At 43.0% G+C, this 21,976-nt stretch overlaps 1 protein-coding gene across 2 annotated transcripts in view; it reads left to right on the plus strand.

Moving 5' to 3' along the window:
* The window catches only part of LOC115113136 (echinoderm microtubule-associated protein-like 6), a 91,717-nt gene that overhangs the window by 25,838 nt on the left and 43,903 nt on the right, over window positions 1-21,976 (plus strand). For both annotated transcript variants that reach the window (XR_010461677.1, XM_029640427.2), the window contains exons 2-8: window positions 6,127-6,286; window positions 8,335-8,433; window positions 8,605-8,673; window positions 9,696-9,881; window positions 10,261-10,396; window positions 18,136-18,337; window positions 19,244-19,381. Coding sequence is in view for 1 of the 2 variants with exons in the window: in XM_029640427.2 (XP_029496287.1) it covers window positions 6,127-6,286; window positions 8,335-8,433; window positions 8,605-8,673; window positions 9,696-9,881; window positions 10,261-10,396; window positions 18,136-18,337; window positions 19,244-19,381 (990 nt within the window). In the remaining variant the exon portion in view is untranslated. The remainder of the gene's footprint in view (window positions 1-6,126; window positions 6,287-8,334; window positions 8,434-8,604; window positions 8,674-9,695; window positions 9,882-10,260; window positions 10,397-18,135; window positions 18,338-19,243; window positions 19,382-21,976) is intronic.

The raw sequence follows: 21,976 nt of genomic DNA on the forward strand, positions 1-21,976 counted from the left end.
TAGCCTCCAACACTCTACTCAACAAATTGGATGCAGTCTATCACAGTGCCATCCATTTTGTCACCAAAGCCCCATATACTACCCACCACTGCGACCTCTACGCTCTCCTTGGCTGGCCCTCGCTTCATACTCATCGCCAAACCCACTGGCTCCAGGTCATCTACAAGTCTTTTCTAAGTAAAGCCCCACCTTATCTCAGTCCACTGGTCACCATAGCAGCACCCACCCGCACGCGCTCCAGCAGGTATATTTCACTGGTCACCCCCAAAGCCAATTCCTCTTTTGGTCATCTTTCCTTCATGTTCTCTGCTGCCAATGACTGGAACGAACTGCAAAAGTTGCTGAGCTGGAGACTCTTATCTCCCTCACCAACTTCAAGCAACAGCTGTCAGAGCAGCTCACAGATCATTGCACCTATGCATAGCCCATCTGTAAATAGCCCATCCAACTACCTTACCTCCCTTACCTCATTTGCTCACACTGTATATATACTTTTTTCCCTACTGTATTATTGTATGTTTGTTTATTCCATGTGTAACTCTGTGTTGTTGTATGTGTCGAACTGCTTTGCTTTTTCTTGGCCAGGTCGCAGTTGTAAATGTAAATTAACCTGTTCTCAGCTTGCCTACCTGGTTAAATAAAGGTGAAATAAATAAAAACATACCCCATAATGACAAAGTGAGCACATTATTCCATTTTTTACATAAATATTCCCACCCATTTGCTATGACACTGCAAGTTGAGCTCAAGTGCATCCAATTTCCTTTGATCATCCTTGAGATGTCGCTACAACTTTATTGGAGTCTACGTGTGACCAATCCAATTGTTTGGACATGATTTAGAAAGAAGCATACCTGTCTATATAAGGCCCCACAGTTGACAGTGCATGTCAGAGCAGAGACTATACCACGAAGTCCAAGGAACTGTCTGTAGGTCTCCTAGATATAATTGTGATGAGACATATATCTGGGGAAGGGAATAAAACAATTTCTAGAGTGTTTCCAAGAACATGGTGGTCTCACTGGGAAATTGAAAAAATATGTAACTGCCCAGACTGCCTAGAGCTGGCCATCCGACCAAACTGAGCAACTGGGCAAGAAGGACCTTGGTCAGGGAGTTGACCAAGAACCAAATGGCCACTCTGACAGAACTACAGAGTTCCTTGGCTGAGATGCACATCTTTGAGAACCTGCTTCAGATTGCAAACAACCTTAGACCTGGGGCAAACAGGACAATGACCCCAAGCATACAGCCAAAGTAACGCTGGAAAGTCCTTGAGTGGCCCAGCCAAAGCCCAGATTTGAATCCCATTGACAATCTGTGAAAAGACTTGAAGGATTTGTTCACCTCCACTCTCCCATCTAACTTAACAGAGCTTGAGAAAATCTGCAAGGAAGAAAATGCCAAATGCAGATGTCCAAAACTGATACAGACAATCCCAAGATGATTCAAATCTGTAGTCACAGCCAAAGGTGCTTCTACAAAGTATTAAGATTTATCAGATATTTCTGAATTTCATTTTCAATACATTTGCACAAATTTCTAAAAACATGTTCTCATTTCGTCATTATGAGGTATTGTGTGTAGATAGGTGGAAAAAAAATGTAATCCATTTTGAATCCAGGGTGTAATGCAACAAAATTTGGAATAAGTGAAGGGGTATGAATACCTTCTGAAGGCTCTCTACCCTTCAATCTATCACAATATTGTGTTCTTAACAGAAATCAGTATGCTACATAAGGATATATTTTGTAGGACATTTTGTTGGTTGAGCATGGTTTGCTCATGTGTAGGTGAGGTTTGTTGTGCATGTCTGCTGATACTTCACCTCTGGTTAGACTTTCATTCTTAATCTTGATTCCTGTGTCCTTGGCTGTCCAGTTGTCAAGGCAACCATGCTGTCAGCAGGTTGGTTGTTGTTAGTGAATTGTGTGTTAGATCAGACATATTGGCTCACATTAGCTCATGCTGTTCACATATGGCGCCGGCGGGCAGTGGACATTTTAAAAAAATATATTCGAAAAATACAGAAATATGACATTTACATACATTGCATTGCGAAAGTATTCAGACCCCCTGACTTTTTCCATATTTTGTTACGTTACAGCCTTATTCTAAAATTGATTCAATATTTTTTTTCCTCATCTATCTACACACCATAACAACAAAGCAAAAACAGGTTTATATATTTTTTTGTAAATTTATAACAAAACAACAACCCAGAAATACCTTATTTACATAAGTATTCAGACCCTTTGCTATGCAATTCGAAATTGAGCTCCTATTTCCATTGATCATCCTTGAGATGTTTCTACAACTTGATTAGAGTAAGTTGAATTGATTGGACATAGTTTTCGAAAAGTCACACACCTATCTATATAAGGTCCCACAGTTGACAGTGCATGTCAGAGCAGAAACCAAGCCATGAGGTCGAAGGAATTGCTCTAGACACAGGATTGTGTCTAGACACAGATCTGGGGAAGGGAACCAAAAAATGTCTACAGCATTGAAGGTCCCCAAGAACATAGTGGCTTCCATCATTCTTAAATTGAAGAACTTTCGAACCACCAAGACTCTTCCTAGAGCTGGCCGCCCACCCAAACTGCGAAATCGGGGGAGAAGGGCCTTGGTCAGGGAGGTGACCAAGAACCTGATGGCCACTCCGACAGAGCTCCAGAGTTCCTCTGCGGAGATGGAAGAACCTTCCAGAATGACAGCCATCTCTGCAGCACTCCACCAATCAGGCCTTTTTATGGTAGAGTGGCCAGACGGAAGCCACTCCTCAGTAAAAGGCACATGATAGCCCGCTTGGAGTTTGTCAAAAGGCATCATGAGAAACAAGATTCTATGTCTGATGAAACCAAGATCGAACTCTTTGGCCTGAATGCCAAGCGTTACGTATGGAGGAAACCTAGCTCCATCCATACGGTAAAGCATGGTGGTAGCAGCATCATGCTGTGGGAATATGTTTCAGCTGCAGGGACTTGGAGACTAGTCAAGATCAAGGGAAAGATTAATGGAGCAATGTGCAGAGAGATCATTGATGAAAACCTGCTCCAGAGCATTCAGGACCTCAGACTTGGGCGAAGGTTCACATTCCAACAGGACAACGACCCTAAGCACACAGCCAAGACAACGCAGGAGTGGCTTCAGGACAAGTCTCTGAATGTCCTTGAGTGGCTCAGTCAGAGCCCAGACTTGAACCCGATCGAACATCTCTGGAGTGACCTGAAAATAGCTGTGCAGCGACACTCCCCATCTAACCTGACAGAGCTTGAGAGGATCTGCAGAGAATAATTGGAGAAACTCTCCATATACAGGTGTGCCAAGCTTGTAGCGTCAGACCCAAGAAGACTTGAGGCTGTAATCGCTGCCAAAGGTGCTTCAACAAAGTACTGAGGAAAGGGTCTGAATTGTTATGTAAATTAGATATTTCTTTTTTTTTAAATTTTAATACATTTGCTAAAATTTCTAAAAACGATTTTTGCTTTGTCGTTATGCGGTATTGTGTTTAGATTAATGAGGGGGGAAAAACGATTTAATCAATTTTAGAGTAAGACTGTAACGTAACAAAATGTGGAAATAGTCAAGGGGTCTGAATACTTTCCGAATGCACTACAACCATTTACACCCCTTTCTGGGTACGTTTCTCAGAGCTTTCCACATCTGGATTGTGTAATATTTTCCCATTATTCATTTCAAAATTCTTCAAGCTCTGTCGAATTGGTTGTTGATCATTGCTAGACAACCATTTTAAGGTCTTGCCGTAGATTTTCAAGTAGAATTAAGTCCAAACTGTAACTCTGCATCTCAGGAACAGTCACTGTCTTCTTGGTTTGCAACTCCAGTGTAGATTTGGCCTTGTGTTTTAGGTTTCGGCCCTGCTGAAAGGTAAATTAGTCTCCCAGTGTCTGGTGGAAAGCCGACTGAAGCAGGTTTTCCTCTAGGATTTTGCCTGTGCTTAGCCACCACAATGGCCAAACATAACACTGTATTCAGAACAAAAAGTTAATTGCTTTGCCTCATTTTTTAAAATATCACTTTATTGTGGCTCTGATTTCCTTCCCCTGGGGAATTCCCTGTGCCACTCTGCAGAGGAGAGGAATGTCACATTACTGTTTGTTTGTGTGACGGGAGTCCGATACTGCAGTCCGGTCCCACTGGGACTGACTCTGTGTCCTTCACTAGCATTTTGTCTATGAATAATGCATTAGTACAATAAATGATCTCATCAATTATATAATTTGTATGCATAATGATTTTACATATGTTCTTTTCTGGAGTGAAAAAAAGACAAGTTGGTTTCTCTTTAAAATACACATTTTTCTTTCTGGCTCATGTTGTTTATGTAATCTAACCACTGGTAAAGGTATAGTGTACATACTTATCAAAGAATGTATTGAAAACTGCACAGTATTGTATGCATAACATTAAATACCCCGAACACATTCATCATGATTGTAGCTGTCAATAAATCAGAAGGTTCATCCATCAGTCACAGTACAGTGAGTTCCTCTCAGGCTGGCTGGGTTGCCATCACACACTGCATGAATGGAGCATCTTCTGATGCATCTCTTCACGTGCAGTCCCTCTGCTCCTGCTCCTGACCCTGGCAACCCAACAGCCCATTGAAACACATGAGCCAGCAAATCTGCCCTCATGTCGTAGTCTCTCCATCTCCATCAGCTAGCTTTGCACTTCTGCTCATCCCCATGTGCTATATTAGGGCCAGCTGGGATGTTGACTGTCTGGGAATGCATGCTTCCATACTGTGTGGGAAACCTCCCGAACAGTCAGCTGAGTAGAGTTGAGCTCTCTCTCCCATTCTGTCTTTCTCTCACTCAAATTGCATGAGGGTTTCTCCATTTCTCCCCCTACCTCCATTCCTTTTCTCACAGCTTTTATTTATCCCTTCTTCCTCCCTCTCTACTTCCTCATTCTCTCCTCTGCTGAGCCTCAGCTCCAGGCAGAGCTCCAAGCCCAGATTTACAGCCATGAGCTTCATGCAGAAAGAGGTTTTGAGATGAAAGAGTCTGAGACAGTCAGACGGAGCACACAGAGAGAGAAAGATATTCACAGACTGAGAAAGCGTTGAAAGAGAAAGAGAGAGCAAGACATGAAAATGTGTTTTGCAGTGTGTACTACCATGTCTGCTTTGTAGTGGATACTACCATGTCTGCTTTGTAGTGTATACTACCATGTCTGCTTTGTAGTGTGTACTACCATGTCTGCTTTGTAGTGTATACTACCATGTCTGCTTTGTAGTGTGTACTACCATGTCTGCTTTGTAGTGTATACTACCATGTCTGCTTTGTAGTGTATACTACCATCTCTGCTTTGTAGTGTGTACTACCATGTCTGCTTTGTAGTGTCAGGTTATTTCTCTTGATAGAAATGGTAATTTTACACCCATTTTTACGATTGGACTATTTTCAATGCCAAGGCTCAGTTTGGTAGGCTACCGCTTGTCCTCTGTACGGTGTCCATGGTCAAGGTCACAGAGGGCTCACCGTGTTGAGCGTAACTGAGCACGGTATTCTCCTCAGTCCATTGGTGGTGTGATGATCCCTGACCCTGTGTGGCTGATGCAACTAACACACTAATGTCTGACGCTCGGGCAGGCCCCAGTAATGATGCCATTAACCTCATGTATTTATAGAACACCGGTGCACCTTTCATAAAGGAGCACAATGACCTGTGGGTACTCTTCAGCAGGACTCTTCTCTCCCTAGAGAGAGAAAGAGAGATAAATATATAAAAATAGAGGGGTGGCAGAGAGAGAAAGGGGGAAAGAGAGAGGGGAGATAGAGAGATAATGAGGAACATGTGGAGAGAGGGAAGGATAGAGAGAAAGATGGAGAAAGGGAACGAGGGAGGCAGGTTTGGCGCCTGGAGCTACCAAGGACCCACTGTGGCGTCTGTAACCTATGACTTTCAGATTGTACACATAAGACTGAAAATAGTTATTGACAAAGTATCAAACACTGTGTATACTGACATGATTATTAATGTCAACAATGAGTCAAGCACATGGTTTAACCAGAAAGAGCAACAGCTTATATACATGTTTAATCCAAATGTCTTGCGCTGGTATTTCCTGTTATGTCTCCTCTCCTGTTTCTCCAGCCTTGCCCTTCATCCTGAGAGGTCACTGGTGGCAACAGGTCAGGTGGGGAAGGAGCCCTACATCTGTGTGTGGGACACCTTCAGTGCACAGACCATCTCTATCCTCAAGGACGGACACTCCCATGGGGTGGCTTGCCTGGCTTTCAGCGCAGATGGACAGGTGAGACACACACCACCTCATGCCAGCAAGCATGCACACAAGCAGACGTACACACACACACACACACACACACACACACACACACAGCCAAGCACGCACCACTTCACACACACACTTCACCTCACGCATACAAGCACACATGCACACCTCTCATCCACTTTTTCTCTGAGTGGATGGGTTCCTGTACTATCACCCTGTTACCAAGGCAAATCTGTTTGATGATCTGAGTCTGACTGAAAAACAACAATACTCTGACACACAGCAATGTGAATGCTCCATCATTGAAGGGTCATAAGATTCATAGATTTCTCCCAATTATATCATATGTAAATGTGCCTTATGTCTCACATAGTCTATAGCCATGGGAATGGTATTGTGGTGGTGGGTTGCTGAGAAGTGAAGCCTGCTGGGTAACTGTGCAGGTTGGGGATGATATACGGCTCTGCCATGAATCATGATGGCCCATGTTTACTGGGGGGAATGCTGGGACAGCACCAGTCTCCTATGACCTTTAGCTTGATGTATGAGGCTCCGTGAGAGTCTCCTACAGCAGCAGCAGCCTGTTGACGTCCCCCATACAAGACCAGTAGGCTACACACAGGAAAGATTGAAGGGGAAAGGGAGGGGATGGAGGGAGGGAGGGAAGGAAGGAAGGAAGGGCAGGAAGGAAGGGCTGGAAGGAAGGGCAGGAAGGAAGGGCTGGAAGGAAGGGCAGGAAGGAAGGGCTGGAAGGAAGGGCAGGAAGGAAGGAAGGAAGGAAGGAAGGAAGGAAGGAAGGAAGGAAGGAAGGAAGGAAGGAAGGAAGGAAGGAAGGAAGGAAGGAAGGAAGGAAGGAAGGAAGGAAGGAAGGAAGGAAGGAAGGAAGGAAGCTGTTGTCATTGCCTTCATTGTGGTTTTGGAGTTGACAAATGCAATGTCATGTCAGATGAGGCTGCGGCTGGTGAAGAATGTGTCTGGGATGGAGAGGGAGGGGGAGAAATAGGAAGAGTGGGTGAGTAGAGCCATGGCTAATGCTACCAGGGCTAATGCTACCAGGGCTAATTCTACCAGGACTAATGCAACAAGTCTTATCACTTCCTGCCACTGGCCACCAGTCCACATTACTGCTACATTGTAATGGAGACCAACCAGGGAGGGGCAGTAAACAAGGTTTACCTCAGACCCTTAGTCAATCATAAAGACATTTAGGCCTTTTCATTTTATTAGCTCCATTCTGAAATGCATTAAATGGCTGATTTCTTGGAAACCCCTGTGGGTAGAGCAGGTAAACAACTCTGGGAGATGTCATATAACACAGATGGATGTCTTGTTTGGTTGGGATTTAAATGGGTTTGTGGATGAATGGTTGTGGCAAACCACAAATATGACAAAACATGTCTTCCTGCTGAAAAGAGAATGTATTCTCTATCACTGAAATGCATTGATTAATGGAAACACACATTACCGTTTCAATGTAAAATCAACAGCACATCAGGTCAACTAATATTTGGCATTCATCTCCTCTCTTTTGTAGGCGGTAGAATGGCCCATACTTATTTTATATTGGAGCATCAAATCTGAAATATCCCTACATTTAGGTCTAATTTATTTTCTATCTAATGTTTCATTGTCACCCCAAAATTCACCCGGAGACAGTTGTCCAAATGTTCCTAAAGGCCAAGCTCTTTTGTCTAAGTCATAAAATGGGTAATTAACAATTAACTCGATGAATGGTAATTGACGCCAGACTAATTGGAAACCATTTGCATTCCATTCCTTTCTACAGCCGGTGTGATAAAATAAAGAAGGCTTTTTGAATAGTGCTGTTTAAGGTCCTACTGTATTATCTGCACATGTCTGCACTGCCTGTGTGCGTCTCTGCAGCTGTCACATAGAACAATTCTGTCATATGTCCCGTCATAGAGATACATTGATTATGAAAATATGACTATTTGCCTCTGTTTACAGTACATTAATTAAGATGTATTCATCTTCCTCTATTGAATAGAAACAGTCTCTCTCCTTTATTCGCAGATTAATTCATGGTTTCCCCCTTTTCTCATTTTCAGCGGCTGGCTTCTGTGGGGCTGGATGCCAAAAATACAGTGTCTGTTTGGGACTGGAAGAAAGGAAAGGTTCTGGCCACTGCGACAGGACATTCAGACAGGGTAAGCTGTTGTGTGTGCTGTGCGCACGTTGGCATTTGAGTGTGTGTGTGCGTTGTGTATTGATTCAGTTGTAGTGAGTACACGTGTGAGTACACAGTGTGTGTGTGCGACATGGCGTTCTGTGCGAAGGACAGGAAATGCATGTGTGTTAATGGCTTGGCTGTCTTTCAGATCTTCGATATATCTTGGGATCCCTTTCAGCAGAACCGGCTGGTGAGCTGTGGGGTAAAACACATAAAGGTGAGCTTCACAATAACAACACGGTATGCTCTGTGCTGTCCAGTCAGTCCATACATTTACCTTTGAGCCAAGTTCAAAAATAACACATGAGAAGCTATCAATGTTGAGATGGGTCACCCTCACTCAGTGCAGCCGGGCATCAGTCTATTCAAGTTATTGAACATGTCATACGTTTATACGGTTGTTGTTAAAAGCTGCCTTTGGAACAACCTCGTAAACAATATGACATGTTGTCAGTGGAGGAGTAAGTAGGGCCCTATCAGATATTCTAGCAGTAGAATGAGAAAGTGGTGTTAGGGGGACTGGGGCATATTGTTTTCAATGGGTACGCGTGAAGAGCAGTTGGAGGACGCCAGTTTCTATTCAGTCAAAAGCAGTAATCTGTTCTGTCATTCCCCTCCGGAAGGGCTGTCTCCTACTGTACACACAAGCACACAAACACACACACACACACGCGCACAAAAAAACACACAACACTGAACTTACAGAAGAGCCCTCAGTTTACAATAAATATGTAAATACATATGCCTCACACACAGTAGCAATGGACAATCAGTTTTCTTGTTGTTTTGTTTGTATATCCAGTTATGGTACGAGAACTAAATAGTTGAGCCTATTGTGCCTTTTGGCCATAAAACAGCTTTCATGGACAGAGAATCTTCTTAACTGACCGCTGTGAGCTTTATTAGAAATAAGCCCCATGCTATCTACCCTGAGGTGATCAGGCTGGCAAATGAGCAGTCGTGATTTAGAGCAATGGTTCTCCAAACGCACTGTGACAGCAGCTGATCTCTGAGCTCATGTTCTCTCTCTCTCTACCCTCTATCCTTTCCTGTCATCATCCACCTTATGTTCTTTTTTTCTTTCCTCCCATTGCCTTTTTTATCCACCTTTCTCTTCACCTCTCTAATTATCTTGCTTCGCCTTTCCTTCCCCTACCTATGCCTACTTGTACATCTCTCCCATTTCCTGTCTCATCTCTCCTTCTCCTTTCACTCACTTCCCCCTCTCTATGTCTCTAGTTCTGGGCTCTCTGTGGCAATGCGTTGACGCCCAAACGGGGGATATTCGGGAAGACGGGGGATCTACAGACCATTTTGTGTGTGGCATCGGCTAAAGATGATGTCACATACTCTGGGGCGTTGAATGGGGATATCTACGTGTGGAAAGGACTGAACCTTTTACGCACGGTGCAAGCCGCTCATGGAGTGAGTGAAATGCGTCACTCTAATTCTCAAGACCCATTGATTGTACACTTCCAGACATCCAAACACCCGCTCCAGCTAAACCCCATCCCTCTCATGCCTATAATCGCTTACACCCCTACACTGAAGCAACTCAATCCCCCTTACTCAATTCTCCTTCCATCCCTCTGCATCCCTACCCTGAAACCTTCTTTGTAAATCTCTAAGGCCTTTAAAAGCATTGAAAATAATGATTTTGCCCCCTTTTTGTGTCTCCAATACGGAAATAGACTTTTGACCCACATTCCCATTGAAATCATATCCCTTTCCAAGTACCTTTTTCTAAGCACAGAACTTTGATAATCCCCCTGCCTATGACTAAAGTTGACTGCACTGTGTGTAGGCTGGGATCTTCAGCATGTATGCCTGTGAGGAGGGCTTCGCCACGGGGGGACGTGACGGTTGTGTCAGGCTTTGGGATCTGGACTTCAAGCCTATCACCAAGATCGACCTTCGGGAGGCTGAGCAGGGGTATAAAGGTAGGCCTCGGGAACCTGGTTTAACTACCAGCTCTTGGTGATAATATATAATGGTTCTAATTAAAAGGCCAATTGCATAAGCTAATGATGCTAAAGTTAGTGCAAGACTTATATCCCCAAGTCACACTTCTGATCATCCCAAACAATGAGGCTTTAAAGTCAATGGCCTCATAAAAAGTTGCAATTTATTTTGGGTATTTCTTTCTGGTATTCACCTCTTTCTTTGCATTCGTGTCAAAATGTGGTTATGCAGTTTGTAACCCCGACTGCATACAGATGAAATGTGATATGTCCATGTTGGTTGGCTCTACCTGTGATGTATGATCGTACAGTAACATATCGCAATATCATTTTGGACGACATTATACTGAACAAAAATATAAACACAACATGTAAAGTGTTTCATGAGTTGAAATAAAAGATCCCAGAAATTTTCCAAACGCACAAATAGTTTATTTCTCTCAAATGGTGTGCACAAATTTGTTTCCATCCCTGATAGTGAGCATTTCTACTTTGCCAAGATTATCCATCCACCTGATAGGTGTGGCATATCAAGAAGCTGATTAAACAGCATGATCATTAAACATGTGTCACTTGTGCTGGGGACAATAAAAGGCCACTCTAAAAGGTGCAGTTTTGTCACACAACACAATGCCACAGATGTCTCAAGTTTTGAGCGAGCGTGCAATTGCATGCTGACTGCAGGAATGTCCACTAGAGATGTTGCCAGAAAATTGAATGTTCATTTATTTACCATAAGCTGCCTCCAACGTCGTTTTAGAGAATTTGGCATTACATCCAACCGGCCTCACAACCGCAAAACCATGTGTAACTATGCCAGCCCAAGACCTCCACATCAGCCATCTTCATCTGCGGGATGGTCTGAGACCAGCCACTCAGAAATCTGATGAAACTGTGGGTTTAAACAACCAAATACTTTCTGCACAAACTATCAGAAACCATCTAAGGGAAGCTCATCTGCGTGCCTCATCGTCCTCAGCAGGGTCTTGACCTGACTGCAGTTTGGCATCGGAACTGACGTCAGTGGCAAATGCACACCTTCAATGGCCACTGGCACGCTGGAGAAGTATGCTCTTCGTGGATGAATCCCGGTTTCAACTGTACCAGGGTGATGGCAGGCAGCGTGTATGGCGTTGTGTGGGTGAGCGGTTGACTGTTGTCATAGTTCTGGGGTTATGGTATGGGCAGGCATAAGCTAAGGACAATGAACACAATTATAGAATCGGAAAAATCGCAATACATATCGTATCGGCAGCTATGTATCGTGATAATATCGTATCGTGAGGTCCCTGGCAATTTCCAGCCCTATTCTGTATTCAATACTTGAATTGATACAGACAGGAGCAGGTGTGAAGGTAGCATGGGGCTAAATGGCTGGTGAGTGTTAGCCCTCTCATCAATTAAACATCACAGTCTAAGCTGTGTGCATTTGCAGGCAGGCCCTTCATAGGCTCGTGGGGGACGTCAGGGGCCACAGCTGATCAAACCATGTCATAGTCTGCATGTTTGTGCTTGTCCCTGGGGTATGATGGGTAATTAGGGTAGCTGGGTGATGGAGAGACAGAGGATAAGAGGCACGTGCTTATGAGGAGATCCATCTAAGCACACAGGGTTGTGTGTGCACTGTGCTGTCTATGGATTTAAGGGTCAGAGTCCACGCTTCTGTGGCAGAGGTGTGTGAATAGGTCGATCCAGACACTGATGTATTTGTACAGGGGGTAAAATACTGTAACCAGGGAAAATGTGTAGGTCACTTCAGTCAGTGTGTTTGTGCTGCCTAATAGAGGCCGATGTGTGTTTAGCTCATTGAGAGCCCTGCCATGATGATTTATTAGCCTGTCCCTGTGGATGTATCATTGACATCTGTTGACTGGGAACAGATACAGAGGACAGAGAGAGAGACCGATAGAGAGAGAGACCGACAGAGAGAGAGACCGACAGAGAGAGAGACCGACAGAGAGAGAGACCAACAGAGAGAGAGACCGACAGAGAGAGAGACCACTAAAGTTCAAATATGCCACTCATCCATTTCCATTCATCTGAGCCGGAGCAGGCCATGTTAGTCCAATCAGACAGAGAAACGAAAGATGGTTATATTCTAGGGGCCTGAGAGAGTTTGACTATGAGGTATGGATAAAACAGAATAGAGAAGTTAAGATCACAAAAAAAAATCGAAACCTTTGACAGATGACATTTAGTAAACTCCCCTTTTTCATAGCATTTTCATGTGGATTCCTGTTGCTCTATGCCTCCTGCTAAATTGAGGAAACCATCAGTGGCACTCATGTATTATCAATGAGGGTCTTCTCTCTTCCCTTCCTCTGCCCCTCTGTTCTCCTCCTCTGTTCTGAGCAGTGGCTGCCTGGCTGTCTGTGGTTAAAGCAGAGAAAAGCTCTGTGTCCCCAGCCAGCCCCAGCGGTGGGGAATACTAATATCTGAAAGCCCCACAGACACCGGGTACACCCTGGGATTAGATAATGGCTTTGTTGGGTGTTTGTTGGCCAGTCAAAGTATTGTAACCAGTGGCAATTTTAACATGTAAATGTTTGTGGAGCAAAAACATTTTTTTAAAGCCACTACACAACACTACACAACACTAAACAATACACTACTCTCTGTTCATCATATATGCATAGTCACTTTAACCATATCTACGTGTACATACTACCTCAATCAGCCTGACTAACCGGTGTCTGTATGTAGCCTCGCTACTTTTATTGCTTCGCTACTGTATATAGCCTGTCTTTTTACTGTTGTTTTATTTCTTTACTAACCTATTGTTCATCTATCTTTATCTTTATGTACATATTCTTTATCCCTTTACACTTGTGTGTATAAGGTAGTAGTTTTGGAATTGTTAGGTTAGATTACATTTACATTTACATTTAAGTCATTTAGCAGACGCTCTTATCCAGAGCGACTTACAAATTGGTGCATTCACCTTATGACATCTCGTTGGTTATTACTGCATTGTTGGAACTAGAAGCACAAGCATTTCGCATTAACATCTGCTAACCATGTGTATGTGACCATTAACATCTGCTAACCATGTGTATGTGACAAATCAATTTGATTTGATTTGACCTCATACCTTTTTTTCACTACTGGTTAGAGCCTGTAAGTAAGCATTTCGCTGTAAGGTGTATTTGGCGCACGTGACAAATAAACTTTGATTTGATTTGATTAATTCCACTATATCGGTGCCCACAAACTGTTAGGGCCTACATAAAGCTGTCCCAACAGCAGTCCCAACACCTTACCACTGCTACACCTGGCTATCAGCGGAGCCTTGTCTTGTAGTAAAATAGTTCATTCAGCCTCATTTACTGCCTTTAAAAAAAACATTGCTGATATATAAAAAACATTGCTGATATGGCTGACTTGCTTAAATAAATGTGGTTTCTACTGACAATTGAGATGTACAAACTATGGCAGGGAACGACGAGCAGATAAGAGGCAATACGTCATTTAGATTAAGACATTAATGGGACAGACGTAGTCAATGCAACAATTTGGTATTTGGTATTTAATTAGGATCCCCATTAGCTGTTGCAAAAGCAGCAGCTACTCTTTCTGGGGTCCATACAAAACATGAAACATGACATAATACAGAATGAGTAATACAGAATATCAATAGACAAGAACAGCTCAAGGACAGAACTACATACATTTTTTTAAAGACACATGTAGCCTACATATCAAAACATACACACAAACTATCTAGATCAAATAGGGGAGAGGCGTTGTGCCGTGAGGTGTTGCTTTATCTGTTTTTTTTAAACCAAGTTTGCTGTTAATTTGAGCAATATGAGATAGAAGGAAGTTCCCATGCAATTAGGGCTCTATATAATGCTGTACGCTTTCTTGAATTTGTTCTGGATTTGGGGACTGTGAAAAGACCCCTGGTGGCATGTCTGGTGGGATAAGTGTGTGTGTCAGAGCTGTGTGTAACTTGACTATGCAAACAATTTGGGATTTTTGACACATTCATGTTTCTTGTAAAAAGAAGAGAAGAGAGCGAAGAGAGATTGGCATGCATAGTATTTATATGAACCCTCTGATTACAATTAAGAGCAAAATGTGCCGCTCTATTTGATCAGCACTTTTGAAGCGTACAGCGACAGGATTCAGAACAATGGCCGTTCTTACATTGTTCTCTCTGTACATCAAGTCAGAACCGTAGGATAAATAAAGGGGGCATATAAGCAGACAATGATGATTACAATATTCAATGATTACATTTATCTAAAACAGGCTATAGGCTACATGTGCACCACCAAGTCAGAACAGTAGGTGAAATTAAGAGGGGAAAGGGACCAAATTATTAGGGTGAGGCACATGGGCTACTAACAACTTACTACACAACATACACGTAGTATTACTTTCTTAGCTAGAGTATACATATCTCCCTGGGATATTACATAATTTATGCAACAGCATACAAGACATTTTTGGACTCACCTTGTTGTGCTGTAGTCACTTGAACAGGAAGGTGGCGCGGCTGTCCTTCATGGGGCAAATTTTGTCATCAAACTTTGTCATCAAAGTCTGGCATTCTCTGGATTTATGGAGCTTTCAAGACAACTGGGAACTCAGGAAAATAACCAGGTTGAATCATGATTCATCATCAGTGATCTTCAGGTCAGAGCTCTAGAAAGAGGCCCGAGTTCCCGACTTGCAATTCCGAGTTGGATGAACGTTCAAAACCTATTTTCAGAGTTCCCAGTTTTCTGGAACTCACTGAAGTCAGATTTCTCATTTCTGAGTTTCCAGTTGTTTTGAGCGTGGCAGAAGTCATGCTGGATTGACAGCATGGCCAATGCTGAATGTTTTTAAGCTTTTTCAGACTTGGGACCACACACCTACTCCACTGAATAGCAGACCAGCGATTGCTTTGTGATGCTTGCAGTTAGCAACTGATTCCTTCTAAATTACTCACTGTTGAATTTGCGATTTCCAACTTGTTGTGTAGTGTTTATGTCCAATGGCCAATAAGCACCGATAGATTTCTCTTCATTATTTCTCTTCATATGACAAGGATTAAAAAGCATTTGCCAGTAGATTGTCTACTTGATTCATGACTTTTGAAAGTATGATGTTGATATGAACAGTCCAATCAAAGCTGCTGTAGATATAACATTATTTGACATCATTTTATCTGTGGCCAATGACCTTGAGACTTCTTGGATGGGCACTTCTAATATAACTCTATGGTAGCACCCAAGAGGCTGGAATTTTTGAGCTCTACCCTTAGATTTGCTGGGGACATAGTGTCCCCATAAGTGACAGAACACTGAGCCAATCACGGCGCAACTAGAGAACATTACCCAATCACGTCGCAACTAGAGAACATTACCAACCGCTATGCTCCGTATTTTCCTCTGGCTGCCCCCCCCACCCCACCACAGAAATCACTGAGCTAGGCTGAAACACCTGCAATTTGGAGCTGCCTTACTCAAGAAGCAAAAAATACTTTATTAACTCTATTATTATTATTTATTTATTTACATTGTTTGCAAAGTGATATGTGACCCGTATTAATGTCAAAATAACATGCAAAACAGGCAACCCATCTTTTCCAAACACAAGTCAATCAAATGTCTTTATAATGCCCTTTTTACAGTGCTACACAGAAACCCAGCCTAAAACCCCAAAGCAATGCAAATGTAGAAGCACGGTGGCTAGGAAAACTCCCTAGAAAGGCAAGAACCTAGTAAGAAACCTAAAGAGGAACCAGGCTCTGAGGGGTGGCCATTCCTCTTCTGGCTGTGCCGGGTAGAAAGTATAAGAGTACATGGCCATTTAAGGCCAGATTGTTCTTCAAGATGTTCAAACGTTCATAGATGACCAGCAGGGTCAGTACCTCAGGTGTAAATGTCTGTTGGCTTTTCATTGCCGAGCATTCAGAGGTCAAGACAGCAGATGCGGTAAAGAGAGAGAGAGTCAAAGCAGCAGGTCCGGGACACGGAAGCACGTCCGGTGAACAGGTCAGGGTTCCCTAGCCGCAGTCAGAACAGTTGACCAGGTGGACTGGGGACAGCCAGGAGTCATCAGGTCAGCTAGTCCTGAGGCATGATCCTAGAGCTCAGGTCCTCTGGGAGGGGAGGGAGAGAGGGAGAGAGAGAGAATAAAATTCACACAGGACACCTGATAAGACAGGAGAATTACACCAGATGTAACAGACTGACCTTAGCCCCCCGGCACATAGACTATTGCAGCATAGAAACTGAGACAGAGGTGGGTCGGAGGACACCGTGGCCCCATCCGACGATACCCCCGGACAGGGCAAACCAGGCAGGATTATAACCCCACCCACTTTGCCAAAGCACAGCCCCCACACCACTAGAGGGATATCAACAGACCACCAATTTACTACCCTGAGACAAGGCTGAGTATAGATAATTCTGAGTAGATAATTCCATAAAAATGGAGCTCTATAGGAGAAAGCCCTGACTCTAGGGACAATAAGAAGGCCTGCGTCTTGTGACCGTAGTGTACGTGTCGGTATGTACAGAAGGACCAAATCTGAGAAATTAGTAGAAATGCCAAAAACCTTCGTAACAGTTTGTGGCTCTAGATTAGAACGTGCTCCCAATGATTTTTGTATCCTCCGTATTAAGGGATTTCCTACTTCTGTTCTTGAAAGTTTGAGTCCCAGTGAAGGTTTGATTCCTAACTATGGATCAGTTTTAGTGAGAGGAAATCTGAGATAAGAATCCACATTAATTACTTTTTAGAAATGGTTATCCCCCCCAGGGTGTCAAAGCTGAAGTGTATTGTGCAGCCAATTAACTCTAGTTCATGTTACTCCGGTTGCCAGGGATTCTGTCCATACACACAGATTATGAGACTGGTTTCGGTTGCGAGGTATTCTGTTAGCCTATACAGATGTAGGATCTTAATTTGATCACTTTTGTAGTGTATTTGAGTTTTTAAAAGGCTTCTAAAATGTGTAATTGCCATTTTGAAATTTCAGACTTGATTTGCCCTAACAAAACATTCATGAACCCCTACAAAAATGTACATTAATTATAATTCACATTTCCTGTTGCTACAGGATTATTTTTCTGCTGTAGCAAACTGGCTAAAATTAAGATCCTACATCTCTATATTGGCTGTAGCTGGTTTCTGGTTGCCATGTATTTTTATATATATTTTTCATATTGTGTGATGTTAGTGAGGTGTTGTTTTAGGAAGAGCCTGAGGATTTGTAGCTGTGCTTTTCCTGACTGAGTTAAAGACTATTTAGTATTAATGAGGGGCATTGGGTGATGTCTTGCATTGGGTGATGTCTTGCATTGGGTGATGTCTTGCTGATGTCTTGTTGCTTGAAGTGCCTTCACTGTAGCAGCTCAATCTGTTCCTCCCTCTAGAGTTGTCTACTTCATTTCTCTCTCCTAAAATGAAAGTCTACCTGTATTAGTCACACATCACTCTGTGAAAAACTTGCCACCTGAAAGTTGTCTGAACGTAATAGTTTCTATCTCTGGATTGAAGTGTAATACACAATGAAATGGATTAGATGCTACCCTTCATCACCTGCTGAAGAGCTGAAGAACGGGTGTGATTGTATTCAATCCCCTTTTTTGGTTTTACACGACAGAGCATTCATTATTTGCGGTGTCTTTCTCATCTTCTGTCTCTCTCCATATCTCTTTCTTTTTTTCTCTCCCTCCATCCATCCCTCCCCCTCCCTCCTCCCTCTCTTTCCCTCTCAGGGCTGTCTATCCGTAGTGTGTGTTGGAGGGCAGACCGTATCCTGGCGGGGACGCAGGACAGTGAGATCTTTGAGGTGATGGTTCGGGACAGAGACAAGCCTCTGCTCATCATGCAGGGTCACTGTGAGGGAGAGCTCTGGGCTCTGGACGTCCACCCCAAGAAGCCGCTTGCTGTGACCGGCAGTGATGACCGATCTGTACGGTCAGTCTTAACTCCAGCAGTAATTTAGCTCATACATCAGCTCCCTCAGAAGCATCTTTACACTAGCATCTTTATAGACCCAGTAGTTATCATCAGAGCTTTCTTCCCTAATTTATCCTTTCTCAGTTTACCCAGGCCACCATCCCTGTTCATTCTATTTTAATGTACCACTTCATCCAGACTTTTCATCTTAATTACATACACTCAGTGAACCCTGACCAGTAGTACTACTCATCCTTCTTGGTTCACTGGTTCTCCTTGTCAGACACTGTTCTACACATTTCTAACCGGGACAGTTCTAGCCCAGAGTTCAGCGCTAGCTATAGAAAAGTCACAGTGCCAGCCTGTGCAGGGGACAGACACTTGATAATGAAGCCACACACAACCCCTTTCTACCAGGAGAGACAGAGTTCTCTGTGGGCCTGGTAACACTTATTATCTATTTTAATGGTCCCTAATAAACCATACATTAATCATTATGCCCACATTTATAAACCATCTATTAATCATAAGTAAAGTATTTTTGCAGTCCCTAATCTAAAGTGAGCGCTATCTAACCCTAACCCTTAACATAACATAACCTAACCCAACCGTAACCATTATGCAATCTTTTTGTAAATGCTTTATAAATGGTTTATTACGGACTGTTAAAATAAAGTGTAACCCTTAATTCAAGCCCTCACCCCGCAGCAGTAACTAGCTCATTAAAACGTCTGTCTTAGTCACTTAGCTGCTACTGATATCTTCTTCACTTAATACTTTCTAATGGGTGTGGCTCCAGAAGCCATGTTCATAGTTGAAACTGTGCTAATTGGTTATGACTGTGTGTGTGTTTGTGCGTGTGTGTGCATGTGTGTGTTTGTGCGTGGCTGCGTGCGTGCATGCCTGCATGTGTGGTGTTCTCAGGTTGTGGAGCCTGGCAGACCATGCCCTGATTGCTCGCTGTAACATGGAGGAGGCAGTCCGCAGTGTGGCCTTCAGCAACGATGGCTCTCAGCTCGCTCTGGGCATGAAGGACGGCTCCTTCACCGTGCTCCGAGTCAGGTACTGCTAAAATGTACCTTCACTACCTACCTTTAGTCCCTAGAGTCAGTTAAACTAACACCCACTCACTCACACACGTGTAGCTCACAGTTACAGAAAACATCCACAAACAAACACTTTTAGGTCCGAGTGTCAGGTACAACAAACTCCCACCTTCCATATCACTACCTCCTTTAGTCCCTAGAGGCAAGTGCAGTACAGCACGCACTGTCTTGCACATTTAGTTCCCAAATACAGGCACCACTTACCACACCTGTAGTCCCTAGACTAATTTTACAAAGGAGTACAACAAGCACTCCTTTCATAATCTGCTTTAGAGCTCAGTGTTCAGTACAGACTCTCCTATCGGGTATAGGACCATCACCTCCCACCTTTACTGCTACAAGTTCGCATCTCCTATTACCCACCTTAAAGGTTACTACAAGCTTCCCTCCGGTGATCTAGTGCGTGGGTGCGCGTGGGAGGAGTGGGATTTTTGGAGCAGCGGACACCTTTTGGTAACATAATATCCTCACCAGTCCCACTCCCATTCACAAGGGGGTGATAGGTGATAGCATATTATTTACATATTTAACTTTTTTTTATTTTGTGATAGCAAGGAAAAGTAATCTTCCCTTGCTAGTATTAGCTAGCTGGCAGCCTGGCTAGCAGGCTTTAACCTGTCTAAAAACATAGCAAGCTAGCTAAGTTTTTTAGCCTCCCACATCTGCATGTGAAATAATCTGAGTTATAATTTAAAAAAATATATGTACACTACCGGTCAAATGTTTTAGAACACCTACTCATTCAAGGGTCTTTCTTAATTGTGTTACTATTTTCTACATTGTAGAATAAATGTGAAGACATCAAAACTATGAAATAACACATATGGAATCATGTAGTAACCAAAAAAGTGTTAAACAAATCAAAATATATTTTATATTTCAGATTCTTCAAAGTTGCCACCCTTTGCCTCGATGACAGCTTTGCACACTCTTGGCGTTCTCCCCAACAGTCTTGAAGGGATTTCCCACATATGTAGAGCACATTTTGGCTGCTTTTCCTTCACTCTGCGCTCCGACTCATCCCAAACTATCTCAATTTGGCTGAGGTTGGAGGATTGTGGAGGCCAGGTCATCTGATGCAGCACTCCACCACGCTCCTTCTTGGTAAAATAGCCCTTACACAGCCTGGAGGTGTGTTGGGTCATTGTCCTGTTTAAAAACAAATGATAGTCCCACTAAGCCCAAACCAGATGGGATGGTGTATCGCTGCAGAATGCTATGGTAGCCATGCTGGTTAAGTGTGCCTTGAAATCTAAGTAAATCACAGACAATGTCACCAGCAAAGCACCCCCACACCATAATGCCTCCTCCTCCATGATTTACGGTGGGAAATAAACATGCGGAGATCATCCGATCACCCTCACTCCGATCACCCTCATGGGCCGAAACCGCGTCTCACAAAGACACGGCGGTTGAAACCAAAAATCTCAAATTTGGACTCCAGACCAAAGGACAAATTTCCACCAGTCTAATGTCCACTGCTCGTGTTTCTTGGCCCAAGCAAGTCTCTTCTTCTTATTGGTGTCCTTTAATAGTGGTTTCTTTGCAGCAATTGGACCATGAAGGCCTGATTCACACTGTCTCCTCTGAACAGTTGATGTTGAGATGTGTCTGTTACTTGAACTCTGTGAAGCATTTATTTAGGCTGCAATTTCTGAGTCTGATAACTCTTAATGAACTTATCCTCTGCAGCAGAAGGTAACTCTTGGTCTTTCAATACTCTGGTCCTCATGAGAACCAGTTTCATCATAGCACTTGATGGTTTTTGCAACTGCACTTGAAGAAACTTTCAAAGTTCTTGACATTTTCCGTGTTGACTGACCTTCAAGTCTTAAAGTAATGATCGTTTATCTTTGCTTATTTGAGCTGTTCTTGCCATAATATGGACTTGGTCTTTTACGAAATAGTGCTATCATCTGTATACCCCCCTACCTTAATGCTCAAACGCGTTAAGAAGGAAAGAAATTCCACAAATTACATTTTAAGAAAGCACACCTGTTAATTTAAATGCATTCCAGGTGACTACCGCATGAAGCTGGTTGAGAGAATGCCAAGAGCATGCAAAGATGACATTAAGGCAAAGGGTGGCTACTTTGAAGAATCTGAAATATAAAATATATTTTGATTTGTTTAATACTTTTTTGGTTACTACATGATTCCATATGTGTTATTTCATAGTTTTGATGTCTTCACTATTATTCTACAATGTAGAAACTAGTAAAAATAAAGAAAAACCCTTGAATGAGTAGGTGTTCTAAAACTTTTGACCGGTGGTGTATATTCTTATACTTGCTGGTGTAACCTAAAACAGTATCCCAGTTTGATATGCTGCTGTTGTATTCATTATGATATCAGCTAAAAATAGAACATCGTGTTTTGGTCATGGAGGAAAAGCACATGGCTAGCTAGTTGGCTACAGCAGTTTCTACCATTTCACAATAGCCTGGAATCACTTGTTATTACCCATAAACAAAATACCCTTTTGGGTGGATTTGTGTTGTTTTGGTTTACTGTTTGAACAGTCGCTGAGATTATTTACATTTGGTTATCA

The sequence above is a fragment of the Oncorhynchus nerka genome, linkage group LG28, assembly GCF_034236695.1.
Source record: "Oncorhynchus nerka isolate Pitt River linkage group LG28, Oner_Uvic_2.0, whole genome shotgun sequence".
Classification (NCBI taxonomy): Eukaryota; Metazoa; Chordata; class Actinopteri; order Salmoniformes; family Salmonidae; genus Oncorhynchus; species Oncorhynchus nerka.